Raw genomic sequence first — 24,552 nt, forward strand, 5'->3', positions numbered from 1 at the left:
CTGCCTGGCACATGGTAAGCAATGGGTTAGCTGTTATAATTGCCCAATGTACTATATATGCATACATAGTATAGTACTAGGTACCCTATATATGTATATACATACATAAAACTATATACATATGTAGGTATGGTATACACACATCTCTCTCCAGTGACTTTATTTTTTAATTAATTAATTAATTTATTTTTGGCTGCACTGGATCTTCGTTGCTGCGCGGAGGCTTTCTCTAGTTGTGGCGAGCGGGGGCTACTCTTCGTTGTGGTGCGCGGGCTTCTCATTGCGGTGGCTTCTCCTGTTGCGGAGCATGGGCTCTAGGCGCTTGGGCTTCAGTCGTTGTGGCTCGCGGGCTCTAGAGCACAGGCTCAGTAGTTGTGGTGCACGGGCTTAGTTGCTCTGACACATATGGGATCTTCCCGGACCAGGGCTTGAACCCGTTTCCCCTGCATTGGCAGGCGGATTCTCAACCACCGCGCCACCAGGGAAGTCCCTTGGAGCACTTTTTATCTGAGCACCTCTGCCTCTAAGAATCTGCTGTGTATTATTCCATAGAAAGGATGCACCAGGATTTACCTAACCTTAGGACTTGTGGGCTATTTCTTAGGTTTGGTGCAGTTTGGGGGACAGTTTGTAACTATCGAGCGCAATTTTAAATGCATAACCTGCAACGCAGTCGTTCCCTTTCTAAGAATTTATTCTATCCAATCTCCAGCTCTGGGGTACACAGGCCACGTCCCAGGTATTAACGGCGGCTATGGCACATGTGCGCCCCCCAGATGCGCAGACAAGGGACGTAGTGTAAGGCTGCAGCAGGAGAACTGGTTGGAGGGCGACCCTTGGCCCATGCCCAGGCTTGCAGCTCCCCTGTCATGCCCAAGGAGGCGGGCCTGCTACTGACCCCGCCCCAACCATCTGGTCCCGCCCCAACAGGCCCCGCCCCGCCGCCAGCGCCACCACCCACTGAGCGCGGCCGCCCGGCAGGCCCCGCCCCGCCCCAGCCAGGCTAGCCCCCAGGCTCCGCCCCGCCCGGCACTCTGTGCGCTTGCGCCGGCGTCTCAGGCTCCCGGGCCCGGCGGCCGCGGCTCTTTTGTCTCCCGGCCGGAGCCCGAGCCGGATCCTGAGCTACGGTCGGAGCCTAGGTCAAGACTGGGTCGGAGTCGGATCGCGTCCGCAGCCCGGGCTGCCCGATGGGGCGCGCCCCCTGCCCACCACCCCCGGCCCGTGCCGTCGCCTGAGCCCCGGCCTGCCTGGCCCGGCCCGCGCCATGGAGTCTGGCCGCGGCGGCCTGGAGACCGTGGGCAAGTTCGAGTTCTCGCGCAAGGACCTGATTGGGCATGGCGCCTTCGCCGTGGTCTTCAAGGGGCGCCACCGCGAGGTGAGGGGCCGGCCGGCCCGGACAGAGCGCCGGCGAGGGCGGCCCCCCCGCCCCGGGGTCCCTCTCCCCATCCCCCGCTCCAGGGACCCCCCCTCATCCCCACCGCCGGCCACCCCCATCCCCACCTCCACACCCCAGAGGCCCCCTCACCCTGCTGGAGACCCCACATGAACACAGCCGGGCACCCCTCGTCTCACCCCACAGCCCCGGGACCCCACGTCCCCCTCACATGCACTCCTGACCCCCTCATCTCCAGGGACCTGCTGGGCGCTTACCTGGCTTGGGCAAGGCCTTCAAGGGGTTCCCGGGTTCCCCGCCCCTGAGGGACACCTGCGCTTGGTTTTCAGAAACACGACCTGGAGGTCGCTGTCAAGTGCATTAACAAGAAGAACCTCGCCAAGTCCCAGACTCTCCTGGGGAAGGAAATCAAGATCCTCAAGGTGAGCTGGCCTCAGAAGCCGGAGGGGAGAGGGTGATGGGTGAGTCCGCTTCACTCACGGGAAACCTGGGTTTCTGTCCTAGGAACTGAAACATGAAAACATCGTGGCGTTGTATGACTTCCAGGTAAGGCTGCGGGCCGCCGTCTTGGTGGGGAGGGGGTGTGCTCCCCTCCCCCCCACCCCCACCCCGCCCCCACTGTCCCCAGTACAGCCTCAGGCCCCGGTGACTTAAGTCCCAGTCCAGCCAAGTGCTGGAGACCCTGGCCAGGAGCGGACTGTTCCAGGCTAGCATCTCGTACTGGGGGAAGGAGCTGGGCACCCCCCGTGTGGATGGGCGTCGGAGGCCTGCTGGGACCTTGGAGACCCCACCCTCAGCCCAGTTCTCGGGCCTGGGTTTCCTCTGGGCATGTTGGGAGAGCTCCCACGTTCCCCGGCCACCTGAGTGCCACGGGCCGCAGCGCTGCTCCACCGAGGGAGGTCTGGCTACAGCGTGGCCCTCGGGGGTGTCTGGCCCAGTGGCCGCGACGGTGAGTCCTGTCCCCAGCGCAGGCTCAGGGCAGCCCTGCCGGCCTGGACCACCTGTCTGGGCCAGCGGATTGTTTGTTGACATTACCCCAGCGGCCCGGCATTGGCCACTGTCTCCCTGTGTCAGACTGGGGGAGGGGCGGGGCTAAGGGAGATTCCTTCTTGCTGGCAGTTGGGGCCAGCCACCCGGGCAGGAGGGAGGCGGTGCCCGGCTGATGAGGCCATCTCAGGCCTAGCTGGCCCAGAAGACCGCGGCCTGTTTCCCCCAGTGACCCCGGGCCCCCAGGCCTGGCGGCGGGGGAGGCCCAGCCTCGGCCCAGGCCTGGGACCCTGGAGACCCAGTTTGGGGACCAGGAACCTGAGGCAGCAGATCTGAGGGCCAAAGTGCTGACTAATGGTTTTGAAACCTGTTTACTGAGGCCACGGGACCAGCCCCTGGCTGAGGGGAAGTTCCCGGCCAGGCTGTCTGTGTTTTGGTGGCCTCCTCCCTCCTTCCCTGTCCTCTCCCTCCCCCTTCAGAGCTGGGCTGTGGCCTTGGGGGCTGTGGCATGACATGAGGTGACTTGGGGAGGCCCCAGGTCCAATGTGACAGCGACAGGGAGTGCCTGGAAGCTGTGTTCTGGGGCCGCGAGGGCAGCCCCCTTCCCCCTCCTCCTCTCCCACCCTTCCCTGTCCCCTGCCCCCGCCTCTGCTCGCCTCCTTCCCATCCTGGCTGGGCCACACACCTGGTTGTGGGCAGTGCCACTTCCTCCAGGGCTGGCAGTGCTGTGGCTTCCCTTGTGCAGAGGAAGTGCTCAGAGGCCAGCCAGCCCCTCCCTTCCAGGCCCCCAACGCGGGGCTCTGTGCTCTCAGCCTTCGGGGTGTGGGGTGGCTACCCGAGTCCTTAGACACTTGTCTGAGACGCACATGGGACCCAGGAAATCATGGCTTTTAAAAACAGTTAATGATATAGCTTAAAAAAAAAAAATGAAGAAACAGTACAAAAGGGACGTGGAAGAAAGTGACTCTACCATCCCTGTCCCAGTGAGCCCCATCTCCCCCAGAGGGTCTCTCTGGGGACAGTGACACATCCTCACGTACCTCTTTGCTGCCACACCATCCACAGTTCTACTGTGGCATTTTTCACTTAAGTGTGTGTCTTTGATAAGGTCTGTGTCTCTCCACACGAACTCCATCCATATGTGAGAAGTGACACCCCTCTCCTCCAAAGGAAATTATCCCCCATTCTTTCTGCAAGGTTCCGAGTGCAGACTCTGCAGCTAGGTGACCTAGTTCCGGTCCTGGCTCTGCCACTTAAACGAGCTGTGTGTCCTGGAACAAGTGTCTTAATCTGTCTGTGCGTCCATGTCTTTCTCTGTAAAACAGAGTCTGGAGTTGTTTGGTTGAAACTGGTCCTCGTAAGCACTGTGTGTGCTGACATTGCTACGACTGTGACCGTGGTGTTATTTGCAGCTGTGTGGTGTTCCGTGGCCCTATATTCCACAGTTGACCTCACCAGTCCCCCACTGGAGGGACGTGGGGTTATTCTGGGATTCTGACATGTCAGCAGTGTGGTGGTGACTCTCCTGGATTCACCTTTGCCATGATTGTGTGTCTGCCGGGTGGATTCCTAGAAGTAAGAGGATGCGTATTTTAGTTTGGAACAGTTGCCAGATTGTGGTCCATAGAGGATGGACCGTGGACACAGCAGCGCTGCTGGCAGGAGGGCCTGTCTCCCCACATCCTTGCCAGGAGCTCGGTTGTCAGACTTTCATCTTGGCCTGCCTGAGAGGTGGAAAATGACATCTCTTATGGTTCTGTTTTTCACCTTTGGGGGAGGCTCAGCATCTGTCTGTGTGCATGTGAACACCAGGAATGCCTCCTACCCAGGGATGTGCTCCTGTGGGTCTTGTGATTACCGAGGTTGGATGGCACTGTGGTTAACGGCATGGGCCCTGCGCCCTACTGCCTTTCTGAGCCCAACTCGCCCATTTACTTACCTGTGTGACCTTGGGCAGGTTACTCAGCCTCCTGGTGCCTCAGTGTTACCCAGAAAATGGGAGATGATAACAGTACATCTATGTCGTAGGGTGGTTGTGATGACAGCTTGAGTCTATGTTAAGTGTTTAGATCTGTACTTGTTAGTTAGTAAGTGCTATATAAATATTGGTTGGTGGGAACTCTTTATATATTAAGGAAAGCCCTTCCGTGATAGGTTGCAAATATTCCTCCTCAGGTTGCTTCTTGTCTGTTGAGGAGGTTTTGTTTCGTGGCCATACGGAATAGTGACTGTTGTCAGGCCGCTGTGGGTGTGTGTGGGGGGCCTCTGGGGTGGTGCTCTGCTCTGTGGCCCGCAGACATGTGGGCAGGCAGCGGGAGCCCCTGGCCTTTCCTTTCCTTGAGGGGCAGACGGCTGGCTCTGGGTCTTGCCCTCGCCTGCTGGGCCGTGGTTGAGTGTGCTCTTTCTGGGGAGAGTGGCCATCACAGGGGTCAGGGGACAGCCCTGCCCAGCATGTGCCCTGGGACGAGGGCCTTCCTGAGACCAGCACGCCGTCCAGCTGGTTCCCACAGCTGGGTGACTCACTTCCCGGCCTGGCTGACAGAGCCACCCCTAGTGACTGTGGGTGGGTGGACACCTCAGTCAAGGGGAGAGGTCTGCCTCGCTGTGGGGTCATTCAGGACAGTGCCAACCCTTGGCCTTGCTTTTTCCAGAACCCTGGCTCTCGGTGGTGGGCACCGTGACCCAGGCGGGCTTGGTGGGTCCCGGGCAGGGACGTGTCGATTCTGTGTTTTCCATTCTGGAAGTGTCCTCTGCTTCTCCCGAGGCAGGGGCAGGCCCGGTGTGTGGGAAGAAGGGGGCTGGAGAGGGCAGCTGGCCTCCCCCCGGCTCCCCGCCCCCCGGGAGCCACAGGCACACAATGGAAGCTGAAGGAGGCTCCCTGAGGAAGGGTGGGCTTCCTCCTCAGGGTGGGGCTGGGCATCCCTTCCCGTCTGGGCGCTGTCCAGGAGAGCCTGGGGGCGGGGAGAGCCGCGGCTCCCATGGGCGGCTGTGCTCCGGCCCTGGCTGTGGCTTTTGCCACCTTCTGGAGCCAAGACGGCCCACTCCAAGGAGTTAACTAGGTCAGCGCCCGCCCACCCACCTGCCCACCAGGCCCAGCCCAGGATCGCCAGACAGAGTGGGCTCGGCCGAGCCCGGGAGCTGGGATCCTCTTAAGCAAAGCACCTTAGCACCCTGTGGAGGCAGGGCGGCCTCCTGCGTGCCTGGGCGCCCGTGCCAGGCTGCTTGGGACACCTGGCCCCGACATCCGGGCCAGCCCGGTCCCCAGGGCCTGTGGGCGCGCCACTGAGAGACGGAGAGGGCGCCGCTTCATCCCGCCTTCAGGGCTTCGCCTGTCCTCTCGAGGTGTGCAGGTCAGGGTTCACCACCCCCTTCCTTGGGGGCCGCACGCACGGTGGAGTGGCCAGGACTCTGGTGCCCGGCCCTGCCCCTCCCTCGCCAGCTGTATGACAGGCAGAATCACAGGACCTCTCTGTGCCCGTTTCCTCCCCTTAAGTCGGCTGGGACGTCGATGGGACCTGCCCGGTCCTCAGTTGCGCCGGGGGTGAGTGGCGGGTTGGGGGTGACCCCGGTGTGCTCCCTGTAGGCCGGGGGCCCGGCGGGCCGGCGCCTCGGCCGTGTTGGTGGTTTTGCATTAGTAACGTGACGGACTCCTGGGGACAAGAGCGCGGCCAGAAGCCCCCTCATCCGCCTCCCCCAGGAGGGGAGCCCTCTGGCTCGGCGGTCGCCGCAGCCCCAGGAAGCAGTCCTGGTCCTTTCGAGTGTCTAGACTGCGTCTGGACCGACCCCTAAGGAGGCGGCCTGCTGTCTGCCGTCCACTTGGTCCCCGCGCCTGGGGGAGCTCGTGGAGACCAAATTTAGCTCACGAGGAGGAAGGCCGAGGCGGGACCTTTCCGGGTCTTGGGTGGGCAGCAGGCTGCCAGGGGCAGACCAGCTGTGCCACCGAGGCCGCGCTGACCTCCCCCCCCCGCCGGGGAGCCTGGAGAGCCGGCTTCTTCAGGGGGGCCTGGGCACGCAGCCGTCCTGGAGACCGCCGCACCGGGGGCGCCGCAGGCGTGGCCGAGGCTCGTGCCAGCCCATGGGCTTAGCGCCTAACAAGCTGATGCCGCGGGCGGGGAAGGGGCCTTCTGAAGCCAGGGCAGTGGGGGACCCCGAGGCCGGGCCTCCGCGGGCCCGAATCCCATGTGGTGAGGAGAGGTGGGCACGACTCCCCCGGCCCGGCCCTGCCGTGCTCTCCCCCTCAGGCCCTGGCCTTCTGGGCTCCGTGCACAGTACGGCCTGCGGGCAACACCCTCGGTCTCTGCTGGGTGACCCACGGGGTGAAGGGACAGAGGTCGGGGGAGGAGAGGAGCCTGGACCCCTGCAGCCCCGCCTGGCCCCAGAGCCCCTGGTCTTTGCTCACTGAGGGCTCGCCGAGGCCTGGGGGGCGCCAGGAAGGCTTCAGGGAGGTCTCGGGGGGCTGGGGTGTCAGGGAGCGGGGAGGGCTAGGAGCCCCGAGCCAGCGGGCGGCGGGCCCCGTGGTGTGGCCCCTCGGGAGGGAGGGCGTCTGGCCTGGTGTTTGGAAGCGCCCCCAGCTGGAGTGGGTGTGGGGGTCCTGTGCGGGGGTCCCATGGGTTCCTGGGCACGAGGGCTGTACGCTGTCACTGATGCACAGGCGCCTCCTTTCTGGGGCAGGAGGTCGTGGGGTCCAGGGTGCGCGGCACTCACCTCCCAGCTGGCAGGCCCCTCGTCCCCATCCAGCCACGGTGCTGCCAGCCCTGGGTGACTCCCCAGGGACCCTCGGGGGGCATGGATGCCCTATCTGTCTCCGGTCCTTGTCATCCGGCCCCACCCGTCCTGGCTCGGTGGGCGACCGGAGGCTTTCCTGCGGAGCAGGGGGCCTGTCGGGAGGGCAGGCTAGAGCTGGAGGTGCCTGGGCCTGAGCCCTGCCCTGCCCTCTGGCGGTGTGGCACCTCTGGGCCACTCAGGACAGGGCTGCTCCCTGGCGGGGGAAGTCGGGAGCCTGCTCAGCACGTCCCCAGCGGTGGCCGTGGTCAGGGTGACGGCAGGTGAGGGAACAGGTGGCCTCGGTGTCACGGGGAGTGGCTGCTTCTACCTCCTGGGTTAGTCCTGGGTCCTCATCTCTGGCCCCTCTGCCCGAGAGCCTCCGACTCTGCGCCCGGCTCTCAGAGCCTCCCTCCGTTGGGATCTCCCTCTTCCTGGTCCCCCTCTGTCCCCGCTGGCCTGGGCCCACCCCGCCAGTCGGTCGCAGTCGCGGGCGCGGCGTGACCAGGGACTTTCTCCCTGCATTATCTCTCCCCGCAGCTGGCCCGGGAGGGCGGGGCCTGCGTGCTGGGCCTCCCTGCTTCGGTGGACGGAGCCCACCCCCTCCCAGAGGAGCCCGGCTGGGCGCTTGGGAAGGCTTCTGCATCCCTGCCAGACACGCGGCTGAGTGAGGGCCTGGGGAAGCAGGGTGGGGCACGCGGCCCCTCCAGCCCCGGAGCTTTCAGCGTCCACCTCTCAGCCCTGCTCCCCGGGGCGTCCTCATCCTGGACCCACAGCCCCTTGTTGGGGGAGCTCTGGAGGCATGGGGGCTTCTCTTTTGTTTCAAATATAAATGTATCTATTTTATTTACTTATTTTTGGCTGCGTTGGGTCTTCATTGCTGCACGTGGGCTTCTCACTGCGGTGGCTTCTCTTGTCGTGGAGCACGGGCTCTAGGCGTGCGGGCTTCAGTAGCTGTGGCACGTGGGCTCAGCAGTTGTGGCTTGCGGGCTCTAGAGCGCAGGCTCAGTAGTTGTGGCGCACGGGCTCAGTTGCTCTGTGGCATGTGGGATCTTCCCGGACCAGGGCTTGAACCCGTGTTCCCTGCATTGGCAGGCGGACTCTCAACCACTGCGCCACCAGGGCAGCCCCATGGGGGGTCTTCTCTTGTTTCAGGGGGCTGACATTTACAGCTGGGGTGTCACCCAGTGGCTTTGTGTTCTACTGGTGTGGGTCTGAGCCCAGGCCCAACCTCCTGGGGGTAGGGTGACTGATCAGGGGTCCTCTGTCCTGCCCGGTCGGGGTGGCGGGGGCATCCCTGGCACCTGAGCAGGGGTGGAAGGCGGTGGCCCGCTGCTGGGGATCAAGTCTGTCTGGCCCTCGGGCGCCCTCCCCCAAAGGCCACTGAGAAATGTCCCTCCTGCAGCTACCTCCCTCCTCCCACCCAGGCTTCCCTCGGGGCCCCCCCCATACCTTGAGAGCTTCGGGGCCAGCTCACGCGCGTGCCCCTTGCCCCGTGGGGTTAGAAGCTGGAGCTGCCCGTGAGCAGCGCGCGGGTGGGGAACGGGGACTCGGGGCACTCTGCCGGGCGGCGGGCAGGGGCTGTTCCTGGTCCCCAAGGCCCAGCAACGTACTGGTGCTGAAGGGGCTTGGGGACTTGCTCCTGGCTGGCAGGGCCACTCAGTTAGGGAAGACCCCGCCTGGGGAAGAGGGGAGGGCACTGTCTGCAGGAGGGCAGAGCGGTTAGGACCCCGCCTGCCTGGTTGACTTGGCTTTGCCGGCCTCAGTTTGCTCACCTGTGACCTGGGGATCTCAGGGGCCCCTCCTGGACAGACGCCGGGGCTGTGGGTGCGGGAGGGTGTCTCTGTGCTGGCCTGAGCAGCGGGCTCCTGGGTCTTGCTGGCGTGGACCGAGCTGAGGACGCTGGTGGCACCCCGGGGCCATGGGTGGCCACGGGCTGAGCCGGAAGCTGGCCGGCAGTGGGCTGGCGGCGCCAACCTGTAGTGCTGGTGGCATCTTTGATTCCGGAGCCAGGAGCAGTTTCCGTGGCCTGAGAGTCAAGGCCCTCACACCCTCGCTGTGTCCCTTCTTGGGGGCCTGGGTCCCCCACTAAGTGCTTCTCCTTGGCCAGGACTCACCACTCATAGAAGAGCAAGCTGAGCCCCGTCAAAACCTCAGGGCCAGGGCTGACCCTGACCTTGATGGAGACCTGGGTTGCTGAGGGCTCTCCCTGGGAGGTGGGGTCCTTGCTCCACCCCTGACACCTCTCCTGGGTCCTCAGCCCCTTCCCCAGACTTGACAAATGGAGTGGTCTGATTGGCTGCTTCTCCTGTCACTCAGCCCACTTGGCTCTCAGACATCCTCATCTCCGGGCCACTGAGCAGCTGGCTAAGCCCCGGCGTGACAGGCCCCAGGGCTGCCAGGCCAGCCAGTGTCCACGCTCACTGGCCTCTCCTGCCTGAGCCCAGGCGGTGTGTTGAGGGCAGCTGCAGGTGCCGGGTGCCCAGGTCACACTGGGGCCAAGCCAGGCCTCCCAGACGGCTGCCAGACGGGGGGACAGGGCGTGCTCCCGTCCACCTCTCACCGCCTCTTCTGTGTCCTGCAGGAAATGGCCAATTCCGTCTACCTGGTCATGGAGGTGAGTCCTGGAGGCCAGCTGTGAGGACAGGGAGGCTGGGCCCTCTCGGCTCTCAGGCCCCTTGTCACCTTGGGGTTAGAAGTTGTTTTCATGTCCGTGGGCTTAGGGCCACCTCACCAGCAGGCCCAGCGCCGCAGCAGGTGCTGGAGGGGGGGTGAGCGCCCCCATTGACCTCCTCAAGCACGGGTTGCGGGGGACGTCTGCCCCAGGCTGGAGACAGGGCACCAAGTGCCCGGGGAGCAGGCGTCCAGGGGTGGGGTGGTGGGAGACCTGGGCAGGGCTGGAGGGTGTGCCCTGGCCGCTGACCAAGGCGTGTGGCCGGTCTCTTGCAGTACTGTAACGGCGGCGATCTGGCCGACTACCTGCACGGTGAGTGGACACCTGCGGCGGGATGGGCTGCCCGCCGAGGCTCACCCTGACCCATTCTGAGAGGTGGCCTGGCGTGAACGAGCCTTCCTGGGCCTGATGGTGATGGCGGATCCTCCCATCCCCCTGGCGCCTGCTAGGAAAGATGGAAGCGGGAGTGGAGCCCCGCTGGGGACACATGCTGTGTCAGAACCACGAGGGATGGCCTCACAGGGCAGACTTGGTCTGCAAGGGTCACTCTTGAGCGGGGCCCCGTGCGGCCCGCTGTGGATGTGGTGCCCGGCAGGGTCCCGGTCGCTGGTCGGCAGCTCTGCGGGAGCCAGGCCTGTCCTGGGCCCCAGCGGGGGCCGGCTCTCCACGGGGGGCGGGCCTCCGCAGGGCCCTGGCGCAGGTGGGGGACCACCGTTGAGGCCGGGCCTGGGGCTCATCGCACAGCCGCTGGCCGCCGTGTGTGCTGTGAGCGGGAGGTAGAGGGAGCTGCTGGGAAGCCGTCCCCACCTGAGGAGGGGCGGGGTGTGCCGGGCAGCAGCGCGGGGCTCGCAGGTCGGGAGGGGACACCGGGGCAGCTCAGCGTCAGACGGCGTGGCCGATGGGCCTGGAGACCGCAGGGAGGGGCCCGGGAGCCGTTCGGGGCGCCCGGGTGAGCTGCGCCCCACTGAGCCCGTCTCCCCTCAGCCATGCGGACGCTGAGCGAGGACACCATCCGGCTCTTCCTGCAGCAGATCGCGGGCGCCATGCGGCTCCTGCACAGCAAGGGAATCATACACCGGGACCTGAAACCCCAGAACCTCCTGCTGTCCAACCCTGGCGGGCGCCGTGCCGCCCCCAGCAACATCCGGGTCAAGATCGGTGAGGCGGCGGCCGGGGCCCGGGGAGGCCGGCGGGGGCCCGGGGGCCGCGGCCGCCCCTCTCACGCCTCTCCTCGCTTGCAGCCGACTTCGGCTTTGCCCGGTACCTGCAGAGCAACATGATGGCGGCCACGCTCTGCGGCTCCCCCATGTACATGGTAGGTGGCCCACCCCAGCCCCTGCTGCCCCGTCCTGTTGGAAGGGGCGTGCGCGGTGGGGTTCCCTCCCGTGTCCCGAGCGGAGCCCCATCCCGTGGCCTCACTTCGGGTGGCAGCCGGCGTGCCTGTACCGTTTCCCGCCACGTCTGTGGCAGTCGGCTGGCGTCTATTCCGATTGGCTGGCGTCTGTTCTGATTGGCTGGAGCCAGACTTCGCTCGGCGCACGCTCAGCGCCCGTTCTCGCCGTAGCGCCGACCGCACTGTACCCCCACAGGCCCCAGAGGTCATCATGTCCCAGCACTACGACGGGAAGGCGGACCTGTGGAGCATCGGCACCATCGTGTACCAGTGCCTGACGGGGAAGGCGCCCTTCCAGGTGAGGGCCCCCGGGCAGAGGGTGTGGGCGCGCTCAGCTCTGCAGCCCAGCGGTCCTCGGCCGTCACCGTCCCGCAGCCTCCCCTCGCTGGGGTGACGTGGCCGCCCAGCTCCCCACCGTGCAGTCACTTCAGGGCCTTGTCCTGATCAGGGCCGAGGCCGGAGTCTCCACTGGCTCTGGGGCGCACCTGTGTGTGTCCACGTGTATGTCTGAACCAAGTTTCGTGGCCTCCCTCCTGCACATTGCAGGGCTGGCGTGACCCACCAAATTGGTACCAGGACCCCAAGCTCTGGGGTACACCCTGCATTTGGAAGGCAGTGGCCTGCTGTGTGCTGGACCCCAAAGGGTCCAGGGCTCTGAGCCCATGCCGCAGGCCCTCGCGTCCTGTAGTGGCCTCGTGGACCGACCCGGCAGCTCTCCACTGTCGCCAGCTTGCCCCAAAGCACCCTCTGCCTGCCCGGTGACCTAGGCTGCCCCCATCCCTGCTCCCCGCACCTCCCTGCCTGCCGTTTCCTGCACGTGAGCAAGTGACTAGCGAGGGCTGTCCCCCGCTGGCGTGTTGGCCTTGGGAAGGCAGGGGCCGTCTTGCTCTTGGCTGTACCCCCCGTGCCTTGAACAGTGCCGGGCACACAGCAGTGCGAGCGCGTGACACGTGAACAGGCGTGTGGGCGGGGCCCACTGGGGGGGCCAGCTTGCTCTGGGGCCCTTGGCTGGGGTGGGGTGTACGGGCCACTTTTTAATTTCAAGAAGCACACAACCGGTCACACCAGATACCCGGGATGCACCCGCAGCAGGTGGGAAGGGGGACCAGCCAGCATCCTTGCTCTGGGCCCCCCTGGCCCCCCTGTTTGGTCCCCGTGGTTCCACAGCCTGGCTGGGGGGAGGGGGGCCCCTTCCTTGGAAGCATGCGAGGGCGCTCAGTGTTTGGACAGACAGGCTGGCAGTGCTGGACCAGGGGCCTCTCGGGAGACAGAGGCTCTGAGCGGCTAGTGGCCGAGAGCAGCGGGGATGCTCACACCTGGCCCCCTGTCCCCCACTTCCAGGCCAGCAGCCCCCAGGACCTCCGCCTCTTCTACGAGAAGAACAAGACGCTGGTCCCCCCGTGAGTGCCCCTCCCGCCAGACACAGACACCCCGCCCCCCCACCCCCGGGCAGGCTGCCCTGTCAACGTCGTGCCCTGTGCCCCCAGCATCCCCCGGGAGACCTCGGCCCCGCTGAGACAGCTGCTCCTGGCTCTACTTCAGCGCAACCACAGAGACCGCATGGACTTCGGTGAGCACCGCCCGACAGGCCTGGGGGGTCAGGGTCCTCTGGCTTGCGCCCCTGCCCCCCGTGTCCTGCACAGCCCGCTCCCAGGGGCCCTGTGGCGGCAGTGAGTGGGTTTCCCGGGGCCCGCAGCTCCTTTCCCAGCAGCGGAGACGGTAAAATCCCCGGTTTTGCAATGGGCAGCACTGCTGGGAAAACCGTGGGCCGGGCGGGTGGATCCGGGCCTGGGCCGCACTGGGGGCGCCGGATGCGTTCAAGAGCCGCCAGCTGGGGCTCTGCCTCCCTCCGTTCCTGGCGTGAGGCAGCGGAGACGGGGCCCAGAGCCAGCTGGAGCTCGGGCCCCAGGGGACAGTGGGGCCTGGCCTCGACCCTGGGAGCCCTGGCGTCGGACCCTCCTGAGCCCAGGCCCATCCCTCCCCCTGCAGATGAGTTTTTCCATCACCCCTTCCTCGACGCCAGTGCCGCTGTGAAGAAGTGTGAGTCCCCTGAGGGTCTCGGCACTCCCGCGCCCCGCCTTCTCCCTGTGGGCCGCCAGCCCCACCCCGGAAGGTTGGGGGCTACCAGCTCCTCAGCCCCCCTCCAGCCTGTAGTCCCCAGGGGCCCCCGAGGCCAGGGGGTGGGCTCGAGCTCAGCTGACTTGGTGCGGTGGGATTGGAGAGGTGAGGGCGGGCCCCTCGCACAGGTCCCCTCCCGGTCCCCGGGTTCCTCTGGGGCGGGGGGCGTCCCGAGCCGGCAGCTGTGCTCGGCGTGGGGTTGACGTGGGCAGGGTGGGAGCGCGCGGGCCCGGACGGGGAGCATCCCATGCTGACGGGTGCTGACCCGCGCCCTCTGCCAGCCCCGCCCGTGCCCGTGCCCTCGTACCCAAGCTCGGGGTCCGGCAGCAGCTCCAGCAGCAGCTCCACCTCACACCTGGCCTCCCCACCGGTGAGTCGCGCGCAGGGCGGCGGGCGGCGGGCGGCGGGCTCCTCTCGCCTCGGCTTCGGGGCGTGCAGGCGTCCGCAGGAACCCCACCCCAGCTCGCGCCTTTATTCTGCTGTGTCGTCTGGTCTCATCACACCAGACTCAGACACGTTCTGCTTGTGAATGTGGCGGAGTTAGAAGCGGGTGGAGGCCTGTTTCAGGGTCCCTGTGTCCCGTCGGTCTCTTCAGCACCGTGTCAGCTCCGCGCCTGCGTGTGCACGGGCGCGCGGGTGGCCCCGGGCGGGGACCCTGTGTCCTGGGAGCCCCCCTGCCCCGCAGCCCGCGTCCCCGGACAGGGCTGGGGTGAGGTCTGCCGAGGTTGTGCTCGGGGGCGGGGGCACTGGGGCGTGAACCTCCCTTGGGCCGTCTGTCTGTCCGTCCGTCTGTCCGTCCTGGCAGGTGGGGGCCAGGGCCAGGCTGGTGGCGGAGAGCACGGCTCTCTCACGCCCGAAGGCAGACCTTCCAGACGCCTCACCTCCTGAACGCAGTGCAGGGCCACGGGGGCGGGGGGTGGCGGGTGTCGCCTGACACGGGGTCGCTGGAGCCTCTGGGGGCCAAGCGCTTCCTCGTGCTGGGCAGCAGGGGGCTTCGTGGGGTGACCGCTCCTGTGGGGAGGTCACCGGAGAAGGAGTGGCCTGGGGGAGGAGAACGTGCAGAGAGCCTCTGCCTCGTCCCCACGGCCCCCTTCACCCAGGCCCTGGGGCCGGGTCTCAGCGGCCTCCCCTCTGACCCCCAGTCCCTGGGGGAGATGCAGAAGACCCTGACCTCCCCGGCCGAGGCCGCCGGCTTCCTGCAGGGCTCCCGGGACTCGGGCGGCAGCAGCAAGGACTCGTCCTGTGACACTGATGACTTCGTCATGGTCCCGGCCCAGTTTCCAGGTCCGGGGGCCACCAGGCAGGGGTGGGCAGGGGGATCACTGCAGACGTGCCAGACGGAACCCCTAAGAAGGGGCTTCTGGAAGCTTCTACCCCAGATCAGCCTGGCCAAAGAGTCAGAGCTGAGTCCTGCCCGCCGCGGAGCGCCCAGGGCGCCTGCTCCGAGGGGGGAGCTGCTGCCCTCGCTGTGTTTGCTGAGCTGCAGCCCCCCCCCACCCCCACCAACCCCGCAGAGCTCTGTTCTCGGGTCCTCAGTTCCCCTCGCGACCCCGGATGCTGGCACTTCTCTCATGGCCTTGGCTGCCCTGAGACTCCCGGGACGGGGCTGGGTGGGAGCGGGCCCTGGTGTCCGACGGGCCACCCTGAGCCTGTCGGCTTGGCTCCGCAGGGGAGGAGAGGCCCCGTACCCAGCCGCCGGCAGCACAAGGAGGGCAGCGGGAAGGTGGGGACCCAGCGGTCCTGGAGGAGGGGTGAGGCCCAGATTGGGAGGTGTGGACACCCAGCCTGGGGCTCGCTGAAGGCTGGTGTGTGCAGAGGGTACCAGGGTCTCCTTCGAGTGCCATGAGGTCCAGACAGGCAAAGGGGGTTGTCAGCACGAGCGACAGAAACAGGGACGGGAGAGTGCCTCACCGTGGCCCAGGCCCACCCCAGGAAGAGGTGCCTGGGCCCAGCCTCACCCGTCTCCCATCCACAGGTGACCTGGTGGCCGAGGCGGTCGGTGCCAAGCCGCCACCGGACAGCCTGATGTGCAGCGGGTAAGCCCCCAGCGTGAGCCCCGCCGGTTCTGCGGGGAGGGCGACGCCTGCTCCCAGGCTGTCGCCTGACCTGCCTGGTCAGACAGTTTGGGAAGGGCCAAGTCTGCTGTGCCCAGTGCAGGACGGAGTCCCAAGGAGGGGCCAGAGTCTGTGCTCGTTTGGCCTGAATGTGAGGCCCTGTCGTCGCCCTGTCCCCGCCAGGAGCTCGCTGGCGGCCTCTGCTGGCCTGGAGAGCCGCGGCCGGACCCCGTCTCCTTCCCCGCCCTGCAGCAGCTCCCTCAGCCCCTCAGGGTAAGCGGGGCCCGGGGTGCAGTCAGCATCACAGCGCCCCAGCCCCAGTCGGATCCTGCAGGAAGCGGTCACGTCCAGAGGCCCTGCCTTCATTCAGGCCCGGCAGGGTGCCAGGCCCCTGTGGGTGGTCCAGCGGAAGGAAGGGATTGTGGTGGAAGGGACGCAGGGTGGGCTTGGGGCCCAGGGGTGGTTACCGGAACCACCAGAGACCAGTGTTGTCACTCCCTCCCCCCCTCCCCGAGCTTGTGGGGCGAAGTGGGCAGTGAGTCCCAGTGCCAGCAGGAGCTGGCCCAGCCTCGCTGTCCTCTGTCCCCCCCTCTACTGGCTGGTCCCAACCAGAAGCCACCTGGGTGCAGAGAGTGGGGGGCGTGGGGTGCCAGGGAGGCAGTGCTGGCCGCGCACAGAGACCAGGAAGCAGGCGGCCTGGAGTGGCCTCTGCCCCCGCGTGTGAGGGCCTGGGGTTCAGCCCAGCGCCCCGTCTGCGGTGACCCCGGCCTCTCTCCCCACGCAGCCGGGCCGGCGCGTTCTCCAGCAGCAGGTGCGGGGCCTCGGTCCCCATCCCGGTCCCCACTCAGGTGCAGAACTACCAGCGCATCGAGCAAAACCTTCAGTCACCCACCCAGTACCGGACGGCACGGTGAGTGCGCGGGGCCCCCCAGTGGCCAGGCGCGTCCCGGAGGGCTGTAACGAGAACCCCGTGCAGCCCACTGGGACGGTGCAGGGCCGTCACATGCACGGGCGTGCAGACTGCGCGCTGCGTGACCGTCAGCGCCACCGCTCTGTGGACACACTGGCACTCAAGCTGTGCCGTGACTGCTTTCTGGTAGATGTCAGCGAAGTGTCTTGTGTCCACAAAAACAAAGTCGATTTTTGTAAGTTTCGGAAGAGGAGAGGGCTCCTTTTTTTGTAATTCACAGAAGCCCCTGTGGGTCGGGGGCTGCCCTGGCGGGGTCTGGCGGCTCCCACCGGGTTGTGCTGCTGGTGAGGCCCATTGTTTGAATGGAGGGGGACAGACACGTGGCATGCAGGTGGCCCTGGCTGGGCATGGCTGGGGGCCTCACACCCTGTGCCTGCTTGCGTCCGCAGGTCCTCTGCCATCCGCAGGTCAGGCAGCACCAGCCCGCTGGGCTTTGCACGGGCCAGCCTGTCACCCCCGTCTCACGCCGAGCACGGAGCCGCCCTGCCCAGGAAGCTCTCCCTGGGTGGGGGCCGGCCCTACACGCCATCTCCCCAGGGTGAGCCTGCACGCCGCTGGTGGACCCAGCCTCGGAGCTGGGACTGGGCGTCTCCACGCGGGGGGCGGGGGGCGGGGGAGGGACTCATTCTCTGTCCCACATTGACCTTGGCAACCCCTCTTGCCCCCAAGTCGGAACCATCCCCGAGCGGCCGGGCTGGAGTGGGGCGCCCTCCCCGCAAGCAGCCGAGATGCGGGGTGGCAGGTCCCCTCGTCCAGGTAGGTGCAGCACCGGCCCAGTGGGTGTGCAGGTGGAGCTGGGGAGGGGCGGAGGAGCTGGGCTGACCTCCCTGGGCTGGCCTGTCGCTGCTTGGGATAGTGGCCATTTTCCTGGTTCACAACCGTCATTTCTCACGCGTTAAAAGAAGGCAGGAAACTCCATGAGACTATTTTAACAATCTTAAGCCTTCAGCTTACGGAGGCCCACTGTGGGGCTCAAATCCCACCCCGACCCCGCCATGCTGTGTGACCTCGCGCAGGTGTCTCAGCTCCTCTGTGCCTGTTTCCTCAGGTGCGCAGTGGAGCGTAGGTGCAGTGCGGCACAGGTGGCCACGAGGGTAAAGGGAATCCTGAGCAGGCGTGGGGGTCTCCGTACACTGTCCTGGTTGGTCTTGTGGGCGGGGCCAGGCAGTCCTTGGACGGCTGTGATTGGGCCCGTCCTGTCCCGCCCTAGGCTCCTCGGCACCTGAGCCCTCTCCCCACAGCGCTGGGCTGGGCTGCCGCCTGCACAGTGCCCCGAACCTGTCCGACCTGCGTGTGGTCCGTCCCAAGCTGCCCAAGCCCCCCACGGACCCGCTGGGGGTGGCGTTCGGCCACCCGCAAGCCAGCCCCCCGCAGCCCTCCCACGGGCTGCAGTCCTGCCGGCCCCTGCGCGGCTCGCCCAAGCTGCCCGACTTCCTGCAGCGGAACCCCCTGCCCCCTATTCTGGGCTCCCCCACCAAGGTAATGGGGCCGTGGGCCTCCAGGGGCGTGGGTGGGGAGTGGTTCTGTATGTGCTTGGGCCGCCGGGCTTTCTGCCTGGTGAGATTCCCACAGGACCTGAGGGGCCCCGGAAGCCAGAGGCAGGGCTGGTGTGCTCCAGCACAGTTGCGCCTGCCCTCTGTGCTGAGACCTCTTGCACTGGCTGGTGGCTGGATCCGTGTCTCCCCGTTCACGTCTGTGGGGTGGCCATGTCCCCGTGACGAAGACTGGCTCCCAAAGCCAAAACATCTGCTCTCTGGCCCTTGACCGGAAGCGTCCCGACCCTGGCCCAGCATCCAGAGCCCCAGAGAACCCAGGCTGCCACCATGGGTGCATTACTTAGTTCATCCCTTGCCTCAGTCTTCCTGCCTGTGAAATGGGGCCAGAACCTACAGCTACCTCGGAGTGGTGTCTCTGTGAGGGCATAGGTGCACACGTGCGTGCCCTGGGTCGGACGCGTGCGTCTGCGTGTATCGCTGTCCTCCAGCACAGGGTGGAGTCTGCCTTCACACCTTTGCTGTGAAGACCTGGGTTGTGGAAGTTTGGGGTTTTGCGGCGTGGGGCCCTGCAGACTCAGGCCAGCGCTGCTGACCCCGTTGGGATGTTAATGTCACCGTGGCGGGTCTTTCTCAGCACTTCACCTGCTCCTCCTAGGCTGTGCCCGCATTCGACTTCACCAAGACCCCCAGCTCCCAGAACTTGCTGAGTCTCCTGGCCCGGCAGGGCGTGGTGATGACGCCGCCTCGGAACCGGACGCTGCCCGACCTCTCCGAGGCGGGGCCCTTCCAGGGGCAGCAGCTGGGCCCCGGCCTGCGGCCCACTGAGGACGCCAAGGGCCCCTTTGGCAGGTGAGTGGGTGGGGACTCCCCCGACGTGGCCTGCGGGAGGAGAGACCCAGCCCTGCCTGCTGTCTGCGGGCACCTCACTCCCTCTTCAACCCCTTCTGAGCCTCAGTTTGTGCGTCTGTTCAATGGGTGACAGTGACTGCCCGGGGTGGGTGGGAGGACCGAGTGGCCAGCACAGTCGGGCAAGGCTGGGCACGCTGACCAGGCTGCGAGGCCCCCAGACCCTGCCTGGGGGGGGACGGGGGGCCGGCCCTGGGCAGCGGGTGGCCTGGTGCCTGCGTCTCTGGATCCCCTGGGTGGCGCAGGGCACGTGTTCACCACCCTTCACCCTGCAGGTCCCTCAGCGCCGGCCGCCTCACGGATCTGCTCCTTAAGGCTGCCTTTGGGACGCAGGCCCCTGACTCAGGCAGCGTGGACAGCCTGCAGGAAAAGCCCATGGAGACCGGTGCGCGGGGGGGCCGCCGGGGTGCGCTCTGGGAAGTGGGGGCCCCCGCGGCGGGAAGGCCCTGAGCCCCTCCTCTTGCTCTCCCAGCGCCGTCTGCTGGCTTCGGAGGGAACCTGCACCCGGGAGCCCGCGCTGGGGGCGCCAGCAGCCCTTCCCCCGTGGTGTTCACGGTGGGCTCGCCCCCCAGCGGGACCACGCCGCCCCAGGGCCCCCGTGCCACCGTGTTCTCAGGTGAGGACCGTCACTGGCCTCGTGGCTGCAGCGGGTCAGCGGCCCGTGCCGTCCGTCAGGAAGCGGGAGGGGCCCTTGCTGTGGTCAGGAGTTGAGCCGGGCGCTACCCTCACGCCGAGGCCCTGGGAGGGTCCTCCTTGGAGGCTCGGGGTCCGGGCTCAGGGCCGTCTCCGGGGCACCGCTCCCACAGAGAGGCCCCTGCGGCCCCGGCCTCTGGCCTCCGGGGCGCCCCTACAGTGGGCGGGGGCCCGGCAGGGCTGAGGCCTCCGCTGTGGCGCCTGCTCGCAGAGGGAGCGAGTGGAGCGGGCGGGCACCGGGCTCCGTGTCCCAGCGGCGCAGCACTGATGGGGAGGGGCGGCCGGCCCTCTCCCCACAGTGGGCTCCTCCAGCCCCCTCAGCTCGGCGGGCTCCTCCTCCGCCCGTCACCTGGCGCCCGGGGCCTACGGCGAGGCCCCCCTCGAGGTACCCGCCCCCGGCCACTGCTGCAGCTTCGCCGACCCCGTGGCCGCCAACCTGGAGGGGGCCGTGACCTTCGAGGCCCCCGACCTCCCCGAGGAGACCCTCATGGAGGTGAGGGCTGGGCGGGGGCAGGCGCCAGGCCCAGCGTGGCGTCCGGGCAGGGCTGGCCGCGGGATGCCGAGGTGCGCCCCTCAGTCGCCCGTCTCCCCAGCAAGAGCACACGGAGATCCTGCGCGGCCTGCGCTTCACGCTCGTCTTTGTCCAGCACGTCCTGGAGATCGCGGCCCTGAAGGGCAGCGCCAGCGAGGCGGCCGGGGGGCCCGAGTGCCAGCTGCAGGAGAGCGTGGTGGCCGACCAGATCAGCCTGCTGAGCCGCGAGTGGGGGTGGGTGTGCCCAGCGGGGCCCCGCGGGGAGGCAGCGGGGGTGCGGGCCCCGCCCCTGACGCGTCCTTGCCGCCCTCCAGCTTCGCGGAGCAGCTGGTGCTCTACCTGAAGGCGGCCGAGCTCCTCTCCTCGGGCCTGCAGACCGCCATCGACCAGATCCGGGCCGGCAAGCTCTGCCTGTCATCTACTGTGAAGCAGGGTGAGGGCAGCCTCGGCCGGCAGCGGCGGCGGCAGCAGCGTTTGGGGCATGAGACCCTGAACTCATGGCAAGGGAGTCGGGGAGGGAGGGATGACTATCTCTGGGAGAAGAAGGTCAGCGAGGAAGAGATGACGAGGGAGACCTTCCTGAGGAGGTTACCTGGTGCAGGCCCAGCCCGGGGAGGGACAGTGGGGGGCGCGGGCAGGTGCAAAGGCCCTGCGGCAGGGCCCCCACGTGTCTGGGGGGGTGGGAAGGCGCGGCGTGAGTTGCTGGAGCAGAGCACCTAGGAGGTGGGGTCGGGCAGCGCCCCGGGGACGGAGCGAGGGGCTTTTGCCCGCTGGTCGCGTGGGTCCCCTTCCCGGGGGCCGGCCTGAGCTGCCGGGGCGCCTCCCGCAGTGGTGCGGAAGCTGAACGAGCTGTACAAGACGAGCGTGGTGTCCTGCCAAGGCCTGAGCCTGCGGCTGCAGCGCTTCTTCCTGGACAAGCAGCGGCTGCTGGACCGCGTCCAGAGCGTCAGCGCCGAGAAGCTCATCTTCAGCCACGCGGTGCAGACGGTACGCCGCAGGGCGGGGCCCCGCGTGGGGCTGGGCGGGGCGAGCGGGCTGAGGCGTGGGCGGGGGGCGTTGACAACCACAGCTCCGCCGGGTTTCAGGGGGCACCGCTCCCGGGGTGGGAGATGACACTACGCCGTCCCCTCAGCCAGCAAGTGTCACCCGGGCCCCTCCAGCCCCGGCGGGGAGCCCGGAGCTCACCTGGGCTTCCGCCTCGCTGTGAGGCTCCACGGCCCAGGCGTGTCCCTCCCTGAAACTCAGGTTCCTTACCTGGAAAAGGGGGAACCTGGTTTTCAAGCCTCTTAGCAGGTGAGTTGGTTCCTTCTTCTCTAGAGGAAACCAACACAGGCAGCCCAGCTGGGAACTGCGGCGTGAAGGCTGGAGGGGCTCGGAGGGGCCCTGCTCAGTGCTCTGCGTCTGTTGCTTTGGGGTCCTTGTGCCCAAAAAGCGCTGCTCCTGAGGCAATGCCGGTTTTTGGGAAAATTCACTCGTGCAGTAAAAACGCAGCCCGAACAGACGTTCGGGAACAGTCGGCCTCCTCGTCCCCGAGCTCCCCCTCCCCCAGGGGTGACCATCACTAACGTGACCGGGACCGAGGGAGTGCTCTGCCCGGTGCGGGTGGCCGGTCGCCTGCCCTGTAACCCCGGCTGCCGGCGGCGAGCAAGCCTCTGTCGAGACTGCGCGTGACCCGGCGGCGCCCACAGCGTGCGGCGCCGTGGCTCGTGCGGCCGTCAGCCCTGGGTCCCCCGTCTCTGTCGGGGGCAGCTGGGCCCAGCCTCCGCCCTCACCCGGCAGGTGCAGTCGGCCGCCCTGGACGAGATGTTCCACCGCCGGGAGGACTGCGTCCAGCGCTACCACAAGGCCCTGCTGCTCATGGAGGGGCTGCAGCAGATCCTCTCGGACCAGGCGGACGTGGAGAACATCGCCAAGTGTCAGTGCCCGCTGGGCCCCTGGGTGCGGGGGCGGGAAGGGGCAGCCGAGCCCGCTCACCGTGTTGCCCGGCCCCCCTCCCTCCCTCCAGGCAAGCTGTGCATCGAGCGGAGACTCTCGGCCCTGCTGACCGGCATCTGTGCCTGACCTCCTGGAGGCCCGGCCCACGGCGCCCACGGGGCTTGGACCTTCGCTGCCCATCCGTGGGGTGGGGAGCAGCGCGCTGGCCGGGCTCGAAGGGACAAGCCCGCGGCCATGACACCGCTCGCTGGTGCTGGGGGAAGGACCGTGGCTCCCCACCCAGCGTCCGGAGCCAGGCCTCAAGCCGCGTCTCTGTCTCCTGGGCTCCGCGGCCGTGGACTTCAAGGCGCTGGAGGGCCCCGCACAGACCCTCGACGTAGGCCAGTCCGCCGGCCTGGCTGACGGGCAGAGCTCCCTGCCCAGCCGGCCGTCAGAACCTCTCTCCCGGCTGCCTCGATGGCAGGTGCGGACATGTGGGCACCCCCCGACCCCGCCCAGACCCCAGGGCTGTCTCGCTGAGGGCCGGCAGCGGCCCTGAGGCCGTGATGCCCACTCAAGCCAAAGCCACCAGGCCTGCCCGGCGGATCCGCCCGGGAAAGGGGTGTCCTCCTGGCTCCCTGCTCTCCCTTCCCCGAGAGCACCACCCAGCTTTGTGAATCACCCAGCACTTTATGCAGGCGGACTGGACCCGGGGCTGCCGCTCGGTCCCGGCCGTTGCACCACCAGGCGCGCGTACACACCCGTAGTCACATATCCGTGCGCAGACAGCTCCGCGAGCGCGTGTGTCGTGCCTGCCGCCCGGGTTGCTCTCGGGGCGACACAGCCGTCTTATTTAAATGTTCTTTTAGGGACGGACAGTACGAAGCACCGAGCTTCCAAAACCCAGCACAGACGTTGTTGCCGTCTTTCACACTTACTCCTAAGATGTGTCTTATCTTCTGCAGCTCTTTTTTTCTTTTTTTTTTAAAAAAAGAAAACTCATACGAGTTGACGTTTTGTTCTGAAAGGACGGGGGCAGGATTGGGGCAGCCTCGGCAGCGATGCTGAGACCCGGGGGGCCGGTGGCGCTGGGCGCGTGCGGGCTGCGCGTGGCCGTCCGCCCTCCCGCCTGTAGGGCGGCCCTACCCCTGCCGTTGCTCCCTGCCTGAAGACGGCGGGCAGCTGAGGACCGTTTTTGTGCGTAAACCTCCCCGTCCAGCTCTCACAGTAGGTTTTGATGTCAAGCCCTCTGTCCCCTCACCAGGTCCTGGCTGCCACGGGGGGTCGGCGGGGAGGCCACCTTCCAGGCTCGGGGGGGTCCCTTTGCTGGTCTGCCCAGCTCTGCCCTCTCGAATGCGTCCTCAAGGATGCAGAGGGAGCTGCCCCAGTGCAGCGCCCCCGGCGCTGAGGTTTCACCACAGGCCCAGGCGAAGACCCCACGTGTTTCTCTCTTGCGATACTTGAAATCTTGCCTCTGTGCTTGGACCTAGAAGAAGAAGAGCAGCCCTGGGACTCGTTTCTGTCTCCTCACCGGTGACTTGAGCTTCTCCTCCTGCGCAGAAATTGTCCGTATTTATTGCTTTACGGTTGGCTGGAACCAGGGCCTCTGGGGGGCTGGCGCCGCGGTAGGGGCCCCTCGGGCTCTGTCCGCGGGCGGCCTCCGGGGTGCGGGGTGAGCGCCGCCCCGCCCAGCCTGTCCTCCACAGCACAGCTCTCCGCCCTTGGTCTACCTTACAAGACGTTTGTGTCACCCGCCCCCCCCCCCCCCAACCCCTTGCATTAAGTTGTGTAACATCAATTTAAGGAAATAAACCTCTGGAGTTGTTGGGCTGCTGTTACCGATGGTTTGTCACGGCCTGCCCTTCTCCCGTCACCTTTCTCGGACTACACGCCCCGCCCCGCCCTGCCATGTGCTGCAGCAGCAGCTGGAGTTTGGAGGTCAGGTTCGGGGCAAGACTGGGAGCTCAGTCCTCCAGGGGTTCACCGGGTGCCAGACCTTGACAGCAGCCACGTCACTTCCATCCCCACCCACGGCGCAGGAGGGTCCCCCGCTCCACCTCTGGGTGGGTGTGAGAGGCTCTGGTTTTCATGTGCCCGCCCCCGATGGTTAGTGACCTCAAGTATCTTTTCATGTGTTTGTCAGCAATTTCTAGATCATTTTTGGAGAAATATCCATTCAAGTCCTTTGCCCGTTTTTGAATCGGATGGTTTCTCTTTTTGTTGTTGAGTGGTAAGGTTTGCATTTTTTAGACTGCGTGTTGTTTTTTATTTATCTGTTTTTAAGTTTATTTTTTCATAAATTTATTTATTTAATTTTTTTGGCTGCATCGGGTCTTCACTGCTGCACGTGGGCTTTCTCTAGTTGCAGCAAGCGGGGGCTACTCTTCATTGCAGTGCGCGGGCTTTTCATTGCAGTGGCTTCTCTTGTGGAGCACGGGATCTAGGCACGCAGGGTCGGTAGTTGTGGCACGCGGGCTCTAGAGTGCAGGCTCAGTAGTTGTGGCGCACGGGCTTAGTTGCTCCGCGGCATGTGGGATCTTCCCGGACCAGGGCTCGGACCCATGTCCCCTGCGTTGGCAGGCGGATTCTCAACCACTGCACCACCAGGGAAGCCCTACATATTGTTTTAATAGGTTAAAAGTATCTCATTAAGTTACCAAA

The 24,552-nt window shown here is 66.4% G+C and overlaps 1 protein-coding gene and 1 long non-coding RNA gene across 5 annotated transcripts in view; one reads left to right on the forward strand and one right to left on the reverse strand.

Moving 5' to 3' along the window:
* Positions 1–24,552, reverse strand: part of LOC309610422 — a 487,797-nt gene that overhangs the window by 84,023 nt on the left and 379,222 nt on the right. The gene's annotated exons all lie outside the window — the stretch shown is intronic.
* ULK1 (unc-51 like autophagy activating kinase 1) lies at positions 1,033–23,716 on the forward strand. Of its 4 annotated transcripts, XR_014233875.1 has the most exons (29): positions 1,033–1,375; positions 1,723–1,815; positions 1,898–1,939; positions 9,726–9,758; positions 10,091–10,127; positions 10,800–10,973; positions 11,057–11,130; positions 11,405–11,506; positions 12,550–12,608; positions 12,696–12,778; positions 13,198–13,248; positions 13,608–13,696; positions 14,469–14,610; positions 15,302–15,362; positions 15,564–15,653; positions 16,165–16,290; positions 16,740–16,888; positions 17,020–17,106; positions 17,561–17,829; positions 18,502–18,695; positions 19,028–19,137; positions 19,225–19,368; positions 19,745–19,938; positions 20,039–20,211; positions 20,292–20,410; positions 20,807–20,964; positions 21,757–21,892; positions 21,983–23,118; positions 23,382–23,716. XR_014233875.1 is itself a non-coding variant. In XM_082353217.1 (28 exons), the coding sequence occupies exons 1-28, from the start codon at positions 1,265–1,267 to the stop codon at positions 22,036–22,038; spliced, it is 3,156 nt and encodes a 1,051-aa protein (XP_082209343.1). In that variant the 5' UTR covers positions 1,033–1,264; the 3' UTR covers positions 22,039–23,716. The 4 variants fall into 4 exon arrangements, 3 of the variants coding, with proteins under 3 accessions (XP_082209343.1, XP_082209344.1, XP_082209345.1); XM_082353217.1 differs by having other exon boundaries at positions 21,983–23,716; XM_082353218.1 differs by having other exon boundaries at positions 20,093–20,211; positions 21,983–23,716.

Source organism: Balaenoptera borealis (genome assembly GCF_965194805.1).
Source record: "Balaenoptera borealis genome assembly, chromosome: 14".
Classification (NCBI taxonomy): Eukaryota; Metazoa; Chordata; class Mammalia; order Artiodactyla; family Balaenopteridae; genus Balaenoptera; species Balaenoptera borealis.

What these genes read in the sequence shown, in the direction of transcription:
- ULK1 (XM_082353217.1), top strand. Translation starts at nt 1,265, where the DNA reads ATGGAGTCTGGCCGCGGCGGCCTGGAGACCGTGGGCAAGTTCGAGTTC. An exon ending in TCTGGCCGACTACCTGCACG is followed by an intron (nt 10,128 to 10,799) that starts GTGAGTGGACAC and finishes GTCTCCCCTCAG; the next exon opens with CCATGCGGACGCTGAGCGAG. An exon ending in GGAAAAGCCCATGGAGACCG is followed by an intron (nt 19,138 to 19,224) that starts GTGCGCGGGGGG and finishes TTGCTCTCCCAG; the next exon opens with CGCCGTCTGCTGGCTTCGGA.